The sequence below is a fragment of the Octopus bimaculoides genome, chromosome 11 (genome assembly GCF_046866305.1).
Source record: "Octopus bimaculoides isolate indiv1 chromosome 11, ASM4686630v1, whole genome shotgun sequence".
NCBI classification, from domain to species: domain Eukaryota; kingdom Metazoa; phylum Mollusca; class Cephalopoda; order Octopoda; family Octopodidae; genus Octopus; species Octopus bimaculoides.
This window is the reverse complement of record NC_142938.1, coordinates 76,926,110-76,944,848: the sequence shown is the minus strand read 5'-3', so window position 1 is coordinate 76,944,848 and position 18,739 is coordinate 76,926,110. Positions and strand designations below refer to the sequence as shown.

At 37.5% G+C, this 18,739-nt stretch overlaps 1 protein-coding gene across 24 annotated transcripts in view; it reads right to left on the bottom strand.

Moving 5' to 3' along the window:
• LOC106873685 (SRSF protein kinase 1) overlaps positions 1–18,739 on the bottom strand; it is a 269,109-nt gene that overhangs the window by 7,185 nt on the left and 243,185 nt on the right. For all 24 annotated transcript variants that reach the window (XM_089360399.1, XM_089360393.1, XM_052971936.2 and 21 more), the window contains 6 exons: positions 12,792–12,879; positions 10,309–10,396; positions 8,883–8,989; positions 6,453–6,615; positions 2,568–2,728; positions 945–1,176 (listed from right to left, as the gene is read on the bottom strand). In XM_089360399.1, coding sequence (XP_089216525.1) covers positions 945–1,176; positions 2,568–2,728; positions 6,453–6,615; positions 8,883–8,989; positions 10,309–10,396; positions 12,792–12,879 — 839 coding nt within the window. The remainder of the gene's footprint in view (positions 1–944; positions 1,177–2,567; positions 2,729–6,452; positions 6,616–8,882; positions 8,990–10,308; positions 10,397–12,791; positions 12,880–18,739) is intronic.

Genomic DNA, 18,739 nt, shown 5'->3' with positions numbered 1-18,739 from the left:
AGGGTAAATAAAGAAACACTTCCCAGATGTGTACATGTTTGTGTGTCTACGTATTGAGATGTGTGCATATGTCCAACTTGTGCCAACAGAGAACAGACCAAGGAAGAAGATTAAACATTAAAATTTGGGAAACACACACAAAATGGCTTTGTTTTTGGAATGTGGGTGACAAGAAGTAAAGATAGTGTTTTGTGGCAGTACGATAAAAGGAACTGAAAAAGACTAGTTTATCACAATTACCACCACGACCACCACCAACAGCAGCAGCAGAAGCTGACGGAACAAAGATTATATAATCCTGGACCTCTAACAACAAATAGTTATGTTAAAATAACAAAAATAAATTTCATAAATTAAAAATGAACTTCAAAGACTAAAAGATCGTTCAAATAACAACATCGACAGCAACAAAACAAAAATGAATAAAAAATTGAAGGACAGTAAAATTTGGAAATAAAAAAATTTGAAAGAAAGATAAGGTGAAGGGAAGAAGAGAATTTGTTTTAAATTCTATTGATTGGAGAAAATGAAGATACAGATTAAACTTGAAGTATTCCTGACAAGATGAAGAATGAAGCAACCACAAATGGAATAAGATGTTAGTATGTGCCATACATTTCACTAGAGAGGCAATTGAATTCTGCCAAGACTAAACTGTCCTTGTCATCAATTGTTTTGGTGCCAACCCACCTGAGACTGACCCAATTCTGTGACACAAACTTTCTGCTTTAAAACAATCTAAAGTAAAAAACCTTCCATCAAAATTTCAAGTTAATTAGGCTTAGGTAATTGACAGTTATTTTACCAAATGCTTCATTATTTTCAAAATTTAATTGAAATAAAAGTAATGTATTGTAAGAGTAATATTATGATAAAGAAAAGAAGAGGGGTAAGGGATCCAGGTCCACAAACGAAGGGATGAAAACAAAGCAGACGAAGATTACTTGTTTTGTCAGATGTTTTCGAAGTTGTTGGAGATGTTGGTGAATTAATATTGTCTTGTGAATTGGGCTGTGGAGACGGCAAAGACTTCTGCTGTTCTTCTGGTGATGTCACGGTAGCAGATGATATATCGTCATCATCTTCATCATCATCATCATCTCCGGCATCAATGCTATTCTGGGACAAAGGAACCATGTTTGGTCTCTTGTCTAAGGAGTTGCTCGTTTCTCTTGGCTAAAAATAAAACAAACAGTTTCTATAAATTCAAACACAACCACAACTTAATAATTCAGCAACATCATTCCTAATACAGAGTCTAATCTACGCCTTCAGCATTTAAACCAGCCATATTCTGCTTTATATTCAAACTGGCCATATCTGGCCTCTCACCTACCTAACAATGCCATTCTAAAAACAAATCACATCATAGAAATCTTGAAGCTATGAGATGATGCATGATTAATTCAAAACAATGCATATCATCATCCTTATCATCATCATTATTATTTAACATCTGCCTTCCATGCTGGCATGGGTTGGAGAGTTTGACAGGGGCTGGCTTGGCAGAAGACAGCACCATGCTTCAATGTCTGTCCTGGCATGGTTTTTACAGCTGGATGCTCTTCCTACGAACACCAACCACCTTATAGAGTAGACCGAGTGCTTTTCATGTGGCACCAGCACCACATTAATAATAAATGTAACATTTGACAGAGTAATCCGAATGTTAAAGGGGTTATCTCTGAGTGGTTGGCGTTAGGAAGGGCATCCAGCTGTAGAAACTCTGCCAAATTTAGATTGGAGCCTGGTGTTGCCATCCGGTTTCACCAGTCCTCAGTCAAATCGTCCAACCCATGCTAGCATGGAAAGCGGACGTTAACCGATGATGATGATGATGATGATTTGGACTTACCAGCGAGTAAAAACTCATTTCCTGTCCCAGGAAATCCGATACACAGCATGTAGAATTGAATTACTGGCTACAAAATTAACCAAGCTTCATAATATCTCAAACAAGATTTTAAGTAACAATTAATAAAAGGTCCACATCTTTTAGTACTCAGTGCCCCCTTTCATCAAACGGCTTTTTACAGACACACTCCCTGCACCATTTCAACCCCACAAACTCCTGTAAAACCTACAGTAATGCAGATTAAACCAGCATGTGTCTGGAATTTAGGACATCGTAAAATCAGTGGAGGACTCGAGTGAGAAACAGTGTGCACATGTGAGCTAACACTTCCTGAAATTCGTCAATACAACACCAGATATCCACCCTCCATTCGCATGCACATCAGGACTCCTGCACTGTTCCCTTTCCTGACTTTTGTACATAATTCTATCTACTGTATGTGCACCTTTGATGATGAGTTGTAGGGCACCTGAGAGCACAAAACACAATAATTTCATTATTCTCATTATTTTAATTATTTAACTGATCTCTAATTTGTGTTCAGAGGATGCAACATTATGGACAGTTATGGCAGTCAGAGATGATGTTTTATATCAAGATAAAAATGTAAAAATATTGAGAGAGAGAGAGAGAGAGAGAAAGAGAGAGTTATGAACACCAACAACAAAGAATGTCACACATTTGAGAATTTAACGAGAGATGCCAAACTCACTTCATTGGTAGCACCGATTTCTGATTCTGCACAGGTCTCTTCCATTTGTTGCAGTTGGAGGTTCATCAGTTCCTGTTGGCGTTTCAGTTTCTTTTTTAATTTTTTCTTCTTATTTTTGGTCATTTTTACAGCATCAATCCTCTCCTTGGGAGCAGTACTTACTGAAATTATGAAAAAGAAAAAAAAAAGGGGGGAAATTTTTAAAGAAATGAAGTGTATTGGAAATACAATTCTTGGTAAGAGTTGAAAATACATGATTGGAACTAAGGTGTAGGCATGGCTGTGTAGTTAACAAGTTTGAATCCCAACCACATGGGTTCTGGTTCAGTTCTACAGCATGGCATCTTGGGAAAGTGTCTTCAACTCCAGCCCCACCAGGCATGGTCTTTTTTACGTTAACTGATTTAATTTGTGGATGGATGGTTAAGAAGCTTCCTTCACAACCAAATGGTTTCTGGTTCATTCCCACAGCCTCCTGGGAATGTATCTTCTTCATGAGTCTTAGCCTAACCAATGCCTTTTAAGTGAATCTGGCCGACAGAAACTGGACAGCACACATTGTGTGTGTGTGTGTGTGTGTGTGTGTGTGTGTGTGTAGGCAGACTCATGGACACAATGTTTACATTCTGTTCTTCACACGAATAAGCAGTGAGCTTCAAACAGCAAAGTCTGTTCTCATTCACTTCTCAGCAAACCAACCAGCTGTCAGCTCAGCACTTCCAAAGATTTCAGGAAGGAAAAGAAGAATCCCATAAATTCAAACAAAGGAAAAGGTGAGTGACAAAATGTGCATCTGGGAGTCAAACGATGCCTTAATAATATAGATTCAGCTTTTATCAAACATAACCCCAAAAGAATATTATTTACATCATTTACATTTGACGGATATTTGTCCTCATCTTGTTTGTTGTTAACACATCGTTTCGGCTGATATACCCTCCAGCCTTCATCAGGGGTCTGGGGGAAATTTCGAAGCTGGGTTCCCGTTCCTAAGGTATTTTTCAATATTATTATTATTCGGGTCACTGCTTGAAATCAAACTCAGAAAAATACCAATAGAAGCCTAAGTTTCTTTGGTTCGAGAGGAATCGGAGACTGGAGAAAATACAACACAGCCAGACATACTCCTATATCTGTGAGCAGTGTGGGCCCTCGACATGAAGCAAGTATGATGTATCCGAGTTACAAGCTCTGTACATCATACACACAAGTTGTTCAACAGAAGACCAAAGATGATGTCTGTCTATGTTTATATGGGATGACAATGGTAATGCAACAACCAGAGTCCAGGTTTTGAGCTGGGACCCAGGTTTGAACCACTGACCTGTCAGAATGTTATGAACTGATTATGCATTGTCTCCTATTCTTTTATTTGTTTCAGTCATTTGACTGTGGCCATGCTGGAGCACCGCCTTTAGTCGAACAAATCCACCCCAGGACTTATTCTTTGTAAGCCTAGTATGTATTCTATCGGTCTCTTTTGCCAAACTGCTAAGTTACAGGGATGTGAACACACCAACATTGATTGTCAAGTGATGGTGGGGAGACAAACACAGACACATCATCATCGTTTAACGTCTGTTTTCCATGCTGGCATGGGTTTGATGGTTCAACTGGGGTCTGGGAAGTCAGGAGGCTGCACCAGGCCCCAATTTGATCTGGCAGTGTTTCTACAGCTGGATGCCCTTCCTAATGCCAACCACCTTGAGAGTGTAGTGGGTGCTTTTTACATGCCACCAGCGCAGGGGCCAGAGGAAGCTAGCATTGGCCATGTTTGGATGGTGCTTTTTACGTGCTACAGGTACAAGGGTCACAACTACAATTTTCATTTGATTATATATATATATATATACACGACGGGCTTCTTTCAGTTTCTGCCTACCAAATTCACTCTCAAGGCTTTGGTCAGCCCAAGGTTATAGTAAAAGACAATTGCCCAAGGTGCCATGCAATAGGACTGAACCTGGAACCATGTGGTTGGTAAGCAAGCTACTTACCACACACCCACTCCTGAATCTTCAACATTTCAACAATGTGATTGTTTGTTTTTAGAACCCCATTGTAGGATGGGTGTGAGAAGCCAGATCTGGCTGGCTTGAACATAAAACAGGTAGAATATTTTGATCCAGATACAACCAGTTTAAATGCTAAAGAGTTAATTCATCTAAAAGACTTCACAAATCAATGGTGGAATACACAAAAACAACTCCTCTTTTTTTTTTCTAGAGAGAGAAAATTAAAAAGCAATGAATATTTATTAATGTAATCAATAATCAATAATTTTAAATAATTTGCATCTGATGCCATCACCTATCATCAATAAGATTGCATAATGTTAGAATTTCTCTCAAACCTAACCCTTGGCTCAAACAGAGATCAATACTAATTGCAAATGATTTCTGTTGCTTAATTTTGTTCGTTAATATCAAGATCCTCAATCCAGTTGCTTACGAATAATGGAGAACTGTTGTCACTTAGTGTAAGCAAAATCTAACAAGAGACACCAGGCATGTGCAAGGAATAAATTTTATATCAAATTACTATTCAGATCAATATTGATTTCCTTAATTCTTAAAATCTAAAACAAGGAAAGAAATATTGGTACCAGGCAAAAAATACAGCCTTCGTTAAAAAAAATGACTCGAATGAATTAATAACAGCAATCATAAATAAATATATAAACGAGCAACTCAAATGCCAATAAAATCAATATTAACAGATTAGTTTGGGTGTGTGTGAGAGAGAGAGAGAGAGAGAGAGAGAGAGAGAAAGAGAGAGAGAGAGAGACGTTATTTAAGAATGTGTGAATATGCATTACATCAAATATCCTGCAAATGCAATAAGCAGCTTTATGGAAGTTATCCAAAATAATAGAATGAACTTTTAAGCAGACAGCAGTCATATCCTAAATGAGATTTCCTAATTGTTGACAGTGGTAAATGGCTTCCAGGAGGTGTTTCCTTCTGGAAAGCAGAATGGTTCCATTATTGAAATGTCCAATGTTAGAATTCTTAATAGCTTGGATTCAAACCCAGACAGGAGAGGAACAGTGAGATAATGTGGAAGATGCAAGAAGTGTAGTTCAGATGTGAGTGTTGGGGTGTGTGTGTGTTTTGGTGAGAGAGAGAGAGAGAGAGAGAAAGCAGGCATAGCTGTGTGAAATTCGTTTCACAACCAGATGGTTTGGAGTTCACGTACAACTTTGGGTAAGTGACTGCTATTATTGCTCCAGGTCAGCCAATTCTTTGTGACTGACAGAAATCTTTTGTGGTAGACAGAAACTGTACAGAAGTCCATCATACTCAGGTGTGCACGTGTGTGCCTTAGAGTTTGTCTGTCACTGCTCCGCAATGGTGTTGCTTCGTTTATATAATCCAAACAGACAAACACACACTGCTGTCTTCTCTTGTCAGCAGAGACCAAATAAGCATTAAAACACATTACATAACATCTGAAGGAGGCCCCAAACAAATACATTCCATATTCACCCAGTATGTTTGGAATGGTTATAAACAATGGTCTAGAAGAAGCATTTACCATTCCTTCCATCTGTTTTGCTATGTTAACAGGTCTTACCAATTTCTGTACAGCCCCAATACAGATTATTCTCCATAGCTACAGGCATCGCCCTATATTAACTGTCAACAGCATTTCTACTTGTCTAAGACCTCATTTTCTGAAACAAATGAAGTCACCCATTGCTAGATAATCCAAGAGACAGGAAGTTTTAATCCCTTGTCTGTGTGTGTTCTTTGATGTCCATATTTTTCATTTATATATTTATATTTCTATAAACATCAGTTTCATAGTCCCACCTCACCACAACCACCACCACCACTTCATATGCTCTTGCGACCAAACACAAAACAGCTGCTCAACTCTTACCTGCTGAACCAGGAAGTTTGATCCCCAGGCGTTGCCACTCCAATGCTTCAGCGGCTAATTTCCGAACATACGCCTCATCAACACACATCAATATATTTTCTGGCTTGATATCAGTATGAATGATCTCACATTTTCTATGAAGATAATCAAGTCCTTGAAGAACCTACAAAAATAAAAGACAAAAAAAGAAGAGCCATTATTAACCAAAAAAAGAAAGAAATCAGAATATAAACACAAGTAAACCAGAAGCATTAAAGATGGTCTTTTTTGGTAAATAAATAGTTTTGAATAAATTATAGTTCTGCAAATTTATTTTATGAAAATTAATAGGCAGAAGAGTGGCTGTGTGGTAAGTAGCTTGCTTACCAACAACATGGTTCTGGGTTCAGTCCCATTGCGTGGCACTTTGAACAAATGTCTTCTACTATAGCCTCGGGCTGACCAAAGCCTTATGAGCAGATTTGGTAAACAGAAACTGAAAGAAGCCTGTCGTATATATGTATATATATATATATATATATATATATGTATGTGTGTGTATATGTTTGTGTGTCTGTGTTTGTCCCCCAACATCGCTTGACAACTGATGCTGGTGTGTTTACGTCCCCCGTAACTTAGCAGTTCGGCAAAAGAGACCGATAAAATAAGTACTGGGCTTACAAAGAATAAGTCCTGGGGTCGATGTACTTGACTAAGGGCAGTGCTTCAGCATGGTCACAGTCAAATGACTGAAACAAGTAAAAGAGTAAAAGAGCAAGCTCACTTGCCATGCAGTGTTGGGGGAAAACATTTATAGAAGAGGTTACTTGAATATGACTAACGATAACTAATCAGATTAATTTAATTCTCTCAAATATATAACATGAAACTTTGTTTAACTTCAATCTTTAGTTATTTTGAAAACATGGAAACTATAGAATCACACAACTATCCTCAACTCCTTAAAATTACTGGCCTTCTGCCAAAATTTGAAACCCTTACAATTACTATAATATTAAGGCAATTCATTATCAAGTTAGTAAGGGTCAGCACAGATGGTGATACACTGAGCCCTAAGGAATTCCATTGAAAAGACAAAGGTAGATAGATTGACAGTGATGGAGATGACTGCAAATGACCAGATCCAAAGCCTTCTCTCACTACATGGAGAGCATAGCACCAACACTAATTAAGAAAAAGAGAGAGTAACCGAAAAAGAAGTAAGTATATGCTTATATCAGCCATGAGAAGAATAAAAACAGTTTTATGTAAATAAAAATGTCTCGACAGATTTATCTCCCCTTGAAATAAATGCCAGACAAGGCTTTGCTACAACTGACTGTTATATATACATATCATCATTTAACGCCCATTTTCCATGCTGGCATGGGTTGGAGTACATGATGATGATGGTGATGACAATGTAAATCCTACAGCATGAATTGAAAAGTAACTTGAGAAATTAGAAAATTACTATTTTTTTAATCTCACAACGAGATATTCAGCAACAGTACTTTGGAGTAAAGATTATTTGCCAACATAACATGGCAGTCCTGGTTTAGGATGAATGTTGCTGTAATTTAGCCCCAGGAGACATCGTCTCCGGCTGGTTATACAACACAAACTGGTTATACAACATAAATATTGTTTTGAGCTGAGTGAGGGTGCTAGACACCCTTATTCGAAAATATAAGGGCACAGATCATGTCATATAGCCAGCTGGAGACGATGTCTCCTAGGGCTAAATTACAGCAACAATAGTCCTAAACCAGGACTGCCATGTTATGTTGGCAAATAATCTTTACTACAACTTGAAAAATGTTTTTGTGCAAACATAAGCTAACTGATGCAAGCCAAAGGTGATAATGAAAAGGTGATTTCAAGGAAGAAATGATGCTAGTGCCCTTGACTGGTACCCGTGCTGGTGGCACATAAAAAGCACCATTCGAGCATGACTGATGCCGGTGCCACCCGACTGGCTCCCGTGCCAATGACACATAAAAAGCATTTTTGAGCTCAGCGCTGAGAAAAGTAATAAGGAAGATACAGGGGGCAGTCGAAAAAGCTAGCTTCTATAAATGGCTGAAACCGAGAAGACCAAAAATGGCTTGAAAGCCATAACATGCCGACTGGGAAATAGCATCACTAGGTGAGACTGGCTGACACTTAAGCAACATCGCTGATTGACAGGTAGCGGTCTCGTTCATGGCGCTCCCACCTCCTGGTTCGAAGGCTTGTACCACCAAACAGCTGGTCGGCTCTGGCTGCTGGAAATGAAACTAACACGACACTATTAGAAGGCAGGTTTAGACAGGACGCGACGCGGGCTAAGATTAGGAAATTGAAAGGAAAAAAAAAGAAAAAGAACCCCTTTTAAGTGACTCAAGCTCTTCAGCAGGATCTATATTAGAAAATTATGTTGGATAAAAAACAAAAAGAACATTTACTCACTTGTCTTATAATATTTTTCACATTCTCAATTGGAATCCCTCGATAGTTGGATCGAATTATTAGTTTAAGCAAATGGTTACCTAAAACTTCAAAAACCATGCATACATCTGAAGACACGGTTAAGAAAAGGAAAACATCTTTTGCTTTTATCACACAAAAAAAAGAAGAAAAACAATAACTGAATTTACACAAATAGGTGCAGGAGTAGCTGTGTAGTAAGAAGCTTGCTTCCGAACCACATGGTTCTGGGTTCAGTCCCACTGCATGGTACCTTGAGTAAGTGTCTTCTACTATAGCCTCAGGCCGACCAAAGCCTTGTGAGTGGATTTGGTAGACGGAAACTGAAAGAAGCCTGTCATGTGTATATTATTATTATTATTATGTGTGTGTGTGTGTGTGTGTGTGTGTTTGTCCCCCCCAACATCACTTGGCAACCGATGCTGGTGTGTTTACGTCCCTGCAACTTAGTGGTTCGGCAAAAAGAGACCATAACAGGCTTACAAAGACTAAGTCCAGGAGTCAATTTGTTCGACTAAAGGCGGTGCTCCAGCCTGGCCACAGTCAAATGACAAACGAATAAAAGAAATACTGAACTGGTCAGTTATCACTGGACTCTTGAGACAACCTGACCAAAGCAGCCTTTAGTTTCTTCATTAAAACCCAATGCTCTTACTTTTAAATTAAAATATTTGGTAATAATTTTACGTAAAACTCCTGTTAATTTATTTCAATTTTGGATTTGGTTTGCAAGATTCTTTATGTGAGTTGAAGCATATTCTGTTGTGTCTGGGGAGAGTCATTCTCTTTCAGTGCCTTATTATTTAACACACTCACTGGTAAAGTTTCCACTCATTTACTTATTTATTTTTCTGAGATTTTCGTTGTGTCTTGCAACCTTTTAAATAGTCGTTGACTCACCTGTTAATTTATTTTACATAATAGGCACAAGTTTGGTTGCATGGCAAAGAAGCTCACTTCACAACCATATACTCTGAAGTTCAGTCCCACTGAACAGTAGCGTTGGGCAAGAATCTTCTCCTGGGCTGTACCATAACTTGTGAGCAAATTTGGTAGGCAGAATGTGGAAATCCATTGTGTATGTGTGTGCGTGCATGCGTTTATTTGGTTGGCTACACAGACAGACAGACATAGTGTCCACCATCGGTTTTGGTTATATTTCTAACTCTGTGACTTAGTGCCATGCAAACGAGACTAATAAAATAAGTAGCAAACATAAAACAAGTACTGTAGTCGATTCATTTGACTCAATAAATTCTTGAAGGTAGTGCCCCAGCATGGCCACAGTCTAATGAGTGGAACCAGTATAAGATGAAAGAAAAGATGGAAGATTAAATACTTGAAGCTGGAGAACAACTGATTCTTTGAGGAGTTCAGCAGGCAGAGTAAACTCTGGTAAAAAGGATACGTACTCCATTCACACCAGTTATTTTAAAATCATCTAATAATTGCACAGCTTTCTCTCTATTGCTATCATTCTGATCACTGTCTCGGACCTGAAAGAGAAGAAGAAAATAATCTTAAGCCAAGCAAACTTAAACAAAGAATACAAATTCAACTATAACCTACGTTCATCATCATCGTTTAACATTTGCCTTCCATGCTAGCATGGATTGGCTGATTTGACTGAGGACTGGTGAACCAGATGGCTACACCAGGCTCCAATCTGATTAGGCAGAGTTTCTACAGCTGGATGCCCTTCCTAACACCAACCACTCCGAGAGTGTAGTTATATATATATGGGGGATTAGTTCACAGAATATCCCACACTCTGGGATATTCTGGAAACAGCTGTAAGACTTAGAATCTTTTTTTCAATAATAATAATAATAATGTATGACCTGAGATGTTTTTGCTTTGCCTTAACATTTGTCATCCTCTTTAACAATTATATATATATATATATATATATATATATTATAATATTTATTCTCCGATTTGAAGTGATAATTTTTAAATACAAACAAAAAATATCAGGATATATTATTAAACAGTTATACTGAGCTAAACCAACAGTTGTGTGGTTAAAAAGCTCACTTTGTAAACCAAGTGGTTTCAGGTTCAGTCCCACTGTGCAACAATCTGGGTATGTGTCTTCTACGATGGCCCCAGGCTAAGTAATGTTTTTTGAATAGAATTAGTAGATGCAATCTGTGTGGAAGCTTGTCGTATGTACTTAGATATAAGTACACACACGTGCATGTGCGTGTCACCACCATGACTTGACACCCAGTGTTGGTTTGTTTACCCCCCCATAATTTAGTGGTTTGGGGAAAGAATATGAGAGAATAACTTTAAAAAAAAAAAAAGGGCTGGGGTTGATCTGCTTTGATTAAAACCCTTCAAAGGGGTGTCCCAGTAGTTCGTCTGCTGTTACGTTCTGAGTTCAAATTCCGCCGAGGTCAACTTTGCTTTTCATCCTTTCAGGGTCGATTAAATAAGTACCAGTTACACACTGGGGTCAATGCAATTGACTTAATCCCTTTGTCTGTCCCCTCTATGTTTAGCCCCTTGTGGGAAATAAAGAAATAAACAAGTAAAAGATAAATATTAATTTTGATCAGAGCAGACAAACGATTACAACAACTTAAAGTAAACAAATGAAATGAAGAGGAAGAGGAAGAAGAAGAGGAAGGAGAAGAGGAAGGAGAAGAGGAAGGAGAAGAGGAAGGAGAGGAAGAAGGAGAGGAAGAGGAAGAAGAAGAAGAAGAGGAAGAAGAAGAAGAAGAGGAAGAAGAAGAAGAGGAAGAAGGAGAAGAGGAAGAATTAAGTTTAAATGACATCTAATGTTCAATTAGGACAAAATAAAATGGAAGAAGCCAAACGTGATTGGCAAGACTTTGTCCTAAAACGAGTTTCAGTAAATACAATTTTAAACTCACATGATTTGAAGAATACCAAAGAGTACAGAGATTGCCAAGATGGTACAGTGTGTGTGGGTGTTTTAAATGTAAACCTGTTCCTAAAACACACAAATGCTGTAACTACAAGCTTTTAAATATAGACATGCAACCTGTTTCGTGGCAGAAGGTTAACATTAAAGCTAACCTAGACAGATTCATTTCAGAGTTTTCATTCAGGACAAAGAAAAACAAAAACAAAGAAAAAATTTTTTGGGGGAATAACCACATTCCAGTGCGTCATAGAATGGATGAAGAAAATTTATAACTTATTTATACAGTTCAAGATTGAGAAAGAGAGAGAGGAATATGCGTGTGAATATGCGTTTATGAATCCGCGTGGTGCTTGAGTGTGTGGATGATTGAGAGAGAGAGAGGAGAAAGAGAGAGAGAGAGGAGAAAGAGAGAGAGAGAGAGGAGAAAGAGAGAGAGAGAGGAGAAAGAGAGAGAGAGAGGAGAAAGAGAAGTGATTATATACTATTCTATATTTTTGGGATGAGGAATTATGTACATTATTTGCAATGGACAGGCAGGTGTTCTCACCTCGTTTGTTGTTTCCATAATGTTTCGGCTGGTGTACTCTCCAGCCTTCATCAAGTGTCCTGGTGGAATTTTGAACCCAACCCTTTATTTCACTAATGGGGTACTCTGTTCTCATTCCTAAGGTATTCTTGATTTTGCTGATGTCATTTTTTTGTTGCATACAGCGTAGTGGATAAGAGTGCAGGCTACGAATTCTCAGATTCTGAGTTCAATCCCAGGCACATAAAAAGCACCCACTACACTCTCAGAGTGGTTGGCATTAAGAAGAGCATCCAACCATAGAAACATTGCCAGATCAGACTGGAGCCAGGGGCAGCCTTCTGGCTTGCCAGCCCTCAGTCAAACCATCCAACCCCATGCCAACATGACGTTAAACGATGATGATGTCCTACCAATCACCAGTTGAAAGACTGTAACCCTTTTTAGCCATCAAATACAGAATACTTACACACTTTAGTAATTTGATTTCATCAAGTGCAGTTTCAGTGTAATGCTGAGCACTTTTAACAACCTTCAAGGCAACAAATCTTTTCGCTCTGCAAAAAATAAAATAAAAACTACAATAAATAAAAACGTTGAAGCCACACAAACACACACATTATATTCAAGTAACCACCTTTGAAACGGCAGTACCAAATGTCATGCAAGTAGAACGTAGGAGGAAATAGGGAAGGAAGCTGAATAGGAGATCCCCCCCCCACTCCACCGCCACCAAACCTGTCATTCTATTACTCTTGAAATATATTAAGCTTTACTTCAATTAACTTTTAAAAATGAAGAATTTAGTAAAATAGCTGTTGCAATTAAGACAGAAAGGTGATGCAATCGTTAGAGTATCAGAAAAATGGTTTTGTAGCATTTGTTGTGGCTCTTTGTATTCTGAGTTCAAGCTTCGATTCCTTTTGGTTCAATAAAGTAAAGTATGGTTCGAGTACGGAGGTCAACAGAATTGACTAAGCTCCTCCTCCTTTTTCTTCTTCTCAAAATTCTCATCTTTGTTCTTAAATCAGAAATTGTTTAGTGTTTGGAACATAACACGCAATTATAATGGAAGACTTTTCCATTTTGATCTCTTTAAAACAGGAAATTTCTATCATTGAACCGAAGGAGATCTCAGGCAAGATGGTATGCAGATGGAAAAAACGAAGTGAAACCAATGTAGAAATCAATAATTATGTTAACTAAAAATATTCTTTGAAACTGAAATGTCTATATAACAGGTTGGAATTGGTACTTTTATAGAAGAGTAGCACCAAGAACTCTGTAGTAAACCAAAAACCATATTTTCTACCAAAATTTACAACCATAAATGATAGAGCCACTTGCAGACCAAGACGACTCTGGGGACCAAACATTCTGTGTGAAATGTAATACGATTTGGAAAGACAGCAATGATGTTTGTTTACACTACGTATTACGTCAACTTACATGCTGGAAAATACGATCTTTTTAACTTGGGCCATCAAGACAATCACGATATTGTATTTAGTCGAGGAACCTATTTGCATCACACACTTTCAGTTTCATTGTATCTTTCATAATGAAACAATTTTTTTTCAGTGAAACAAACTATCAACAAATTTCTATAGACATGTTTCTAATTAATACTAATAATTGTTAATAAGAAGAAACGCTACATTTCCAAGGTAAGGTCACTAGGTTACCTTCTAAGCACCTAAGGCAGTCTTTAAATAAATCCCCGCCTAATTCATAGCCAAGAATATACTATAATCTTATTCATCATGGTTTGGTTTTAATTATCATAAGAATATAAATATGACTGTTAAGCCAGTTGGTAATTATAAGTAATTTGTGGGAATACATAGCATAATTAGAAACAGAAGTATATGGAACTCTGAACTTGTGACTCAAATAATGCACAAGCCTAAGGGCAAAAAACACCATTATTTGAATTCCTGCACTTATAACAGATTCAATATATTCAATGAATGTAGCTTTCCCCATTAAATACCAGAATTTCTAAAGAAACCTGAAAATTTGGATACAAAAATATTGTGCCCTTACACAAGATTTAAGGGCTACAAATCTTGGCTCTGCATAGATTTTCCGAAGCTCACTTGGCAACCATGTGATTTGAAGTTCAGTCTCACCACATAGCATACTGGGAAAGTGAATATAGTGGATGGAAACTGTGTGGAAGCCTGTCACGTACGTTTGTCTACCCACAACACCTGCCCCCTCACACAACGGGCTTCTTGTCAAACAACTGGTGTTGGTTTGTTTACATCCCTGTAACACAGTGATTTGGCAAAAGAGAGGGATAGAAGGAGTACCAGACTTTGGGAAAATAAGTACTAGGATCGATACGCTTGACTAAGGTGTTGCTCCAGCCTGACCACAGTCCAATAACTAAAACAAGAGAAAGAAAGCTGACATCTCAAAATGCTTAACTACATAAACAGTATATACAATTGGATTATTTCCAATTTCAAAAACTTCCTTCATTTCATCACAGGAGAAAATATAGCACCCACTACACATGCCGGTGGCATGTAAAAAGCACCCACTACACTTTCGGAGTGGTTGGCGTTAGGAAGGGCATCCAGCTGTAGAAACTCTGCCAAACCAGATTGGAGTCTGGTGTAGCCATCTGGTTCGTCAGTCCCCAGTCAAATCGTCCAACCCATGCTAGCATGGAAAGCAGACGTTAAATGATGATGATGATGATAGATAAGAGTGTATAAAATATTTTTATACAGAAAGAGGAGACCACTGACAAAACTCCTTACATGCTAAAAAGGCCAGTTAAAACCCCAAAACCATGGAAAAGGGAATTCATGAATTCTTTTTTGTGGTTTGGGTTTTAACTGGCCTTTTTAGCATTAAGGAGTCTTGTCAATGGTCTCCCCTCTCTGTATAAAAATATTCTATGCAGTCTTTATATTTTTAAAACTATGCTAGTCTTATGACTTGTATTTATGCATGCTAACCACTGTTAATAAATTATGTTAATTTATTACCCTCATATTTACGATATATGTATCTCCTTATCTCCTATTATAAATTTGAGTAATGTTTCTCTGTCCGTTACGCTTTTATGTTTGTTAACTCCTCCTAGACCATTGGTGCAATGACAGCGAAAGTCAAACCAGCAACTCTCCTAATCCCAGGGAATGTCCAAAGGGGGTCTATTTTTTTTAAGGGTCACCTAATTGGGGCCCCACTGCATTTCAAACTAAATTCAGAGCAATGACAATGAATTTCATACCATGAACTCCCAGGGAGTATCGTAAGGCGGTTCAATTTCTGAAGGGCTGCTTAAATGCGACCCCACTGACCCAACCCCCTATTTTTACAGCATTTACCTCGATCCTACGCTTATTGATTAAACTAGGATCAGCATCAGTGCTTAGCACATTTGCAGAAATAAGTTCAGGCATTCTAAATACCTTCACGTACATTTAAATCGAGATAAAGAGTTATAACAGATACGTTTCAGGTGTGGTAGTGAGGATATTTATATTTTGTAGTTTATGAAACTTATGTCTAGTATATCATACACACACATACACGAACACTAATATCAATCAGTAAGAATGAGTACTCAACACTGCACTAGTGGATAAATATTCCTTCTTTTGTCGTGGGTAAACAAAGCTACCAATGGTTTCATGTAAAGAGGAATCTTAACAATTGTCAAGCCTGCCACATGAGTACTCATCTCCATTTTGGCAGGCTTCGTATCTGTACAGAGACTCCTCTTTACATAAAACCATTGGTAGCCTTAATATACAAATAAAGAATAAAGAGTATGTGTACACACACACAGTCCTATAGTCTGAAGATGATTATTAATGGTTTTAATTATCATAAGAATATAAATATGACCATTAAGCCAGTTGGTAATTATAAGTAATTTGTGGGAATACAGAACATAATTAATAACAGAAATACTTGATTACTTTGTCAAGAGTGATCATGCATCAACATGTGTCTGCAGCCAAGGGCAAGACTTTCTTTGTTTTTTTTTTTTTTTGTTAAGGAAGACTGATGGTTGTCTATGCATATATGTTTATCTTCCTTCTCCATACCACCACCATTTATCTTGTTTATCCAGGGAAAAAGCTGCTAGTTTAGGCTGAAACAGTTTGGCATTGGTGTTGCTGCAGGCGCTGATGTTAGAATACAAAGAGCTGGGAAAAATATCACAAAGCATCACGTCTGGCGATCTAAGAGTTGCACCAACCCCCCACCTCTATAAAGGCCAAAAGACAGAGATGACCTCCAAGAGGTGGTGGAACAACTACCACGGGGCATTCTCTCCGTTCTATTCACCACCTTTCTTTTCCACTGAAATTACAGGTTTAATGTTTGGTGGGAAGAAGAGAGAGAGAGAGAGAGAGAGATTTCCTTTTAGCCTTCTTGGAATTGGTATGTAGGATATATTGATCAAAGAGCATATTAATAACTAAAAGAAGACTAATGCTACTACAGTTTCAACACTGTGCTACAGAATATATTCATTCAGAATTATGTAGCACATACGTAATAGTGGCAGCAGAAAGGAAGTAGAAAGAGAGGATTGCATAACTGGTAGTGAAAGTCATTGGTGTGATGGAAAGGGGATGCTTTATCAATGCTTGTGTTCATGTTGTACAGCCGAAGAAGGTTGCAAACTTATGCAGCGCTGGAAAGCCACTAGGAAGCTATTCCCCCCTGCCAGTTAATTATAGTCTATGTCTATGTAACTAGTATGTCTAGATATAATTTCACACCTACATTCATCAAAGGCTAGAAGAAGATGAAGGGAGATGGTCTCAAAAGCATTTGAAAATTATCCAATTTAGATGCAAAATGGGTTTGTTACCAGAAACACATTGGCCGAGAGTACAGGAAAGGTGACAAGAAAATTTCAAGGAAAATCAATACCCATTACTCTTTTCAACTTTCATTTTAGCTGCTGTAATTTGTTGCCAATGCAAGATTTTTGGAAGATTTAAAAATTGTAACGTTTTCAGAAATTATAGAGCTATCTAACTACAGAAGTTATATACATACTATTGACAAAACCTTTTCTACAATTTTTTTTTTTTTTTGGCCAATGCCATAAATCAATAAAACACAGCAAAAAGAAAAGAAACAGGAACAAAATTGATATATTTATCTTAATGTGCATTTTCCCATGAGTTAGATATTTTGCTGAAGCATTGTTTTACAGCCCGATGCCCTTTCTGCTCTAAACCCTTACTTGTTTTTAAGGTAAGGGATCTCTTGCAAAGCCAGTTGGAAACTTGTTAACAAGGGAAATGATAACAATGTCACTGCTCAGTGATTTTTGGAGAAACAGAAATGTGAACACACACGAGAAGCTTCTTTCAGTTTCCATTTACAATGTCATGCAAGAAGGCTGACCATGAAACTCTGTCATCAGAAACCATACACCCATTGTCTATTTCTATATATAGGGTAGGAAAAATTAGAGAAATTTTTCTACCAGTGGCTAGCATGTATAAAATAGTCAATAGACAACACATTTTTCATATAAAATTAGTGTATATTTATACACATAAGAGGTGACCCTAAACAGGACACCTTACATGATAAAAGGAACAGTCAAAGCCCAGAACATGGATAACAAATTATTTTATTTGTTCATTAATGTTCGAAACCTAGGTACAAGTGGTAACTATTGAAAATGTTTTTATTTTTTAATCCCCTTTGAAATTACTCTTAACCATGGTTTGGGCTTTGACTGTTCCTTTTAGCATGTAAGGTGTCCTGTTTAGGCTCACCTCTTTTGTGTGTGTATATAAATATAATATAAGATTCCATTGAATTAGGTACTTAAATTGAGGTATTTAATAAATTAAAGGAGTCGCTTGAAACGGCTGTAATGAACTGACACCGATACATCTTTGTTACTAATTTATATTATGTGTGTGTTTGCATGTATAGACACACACACACATACACTATTTCAACAATAAGCTTTCATGTATTATAAGGAAGTTTTGAGCAAGGAGAGCCTCTACACAGTGGCTTGGCCTGCTCAAAATAGTACCCAAATTTCCCTCATATCATCCAACCAACTTAAACCCTTTTGGTACCAACCTAACTGAGACCTTATTAAGTTCTTTGATACAACCCTCCCTACCACATATTAACATGTTCATGTTTATATTATAACTTCCAGTCATAATTTTACATAAGAACCATTTCATAAGTTATGTTCTTCAAACACTAGTTTAAGATAGAAATAGATGTATTCATTAATTATTTCACTAAAATCTCTCTGAATTCTTTCATTGTGAAAATTAAATGGAAACACAAAGGCAGTGAAGATTTCAATAGAAATACGCTAACAAAAGCGTCAACGGATTGAATACGACACCCCACACCACCCCCACATACTACTGATAAACATATGACCAACCG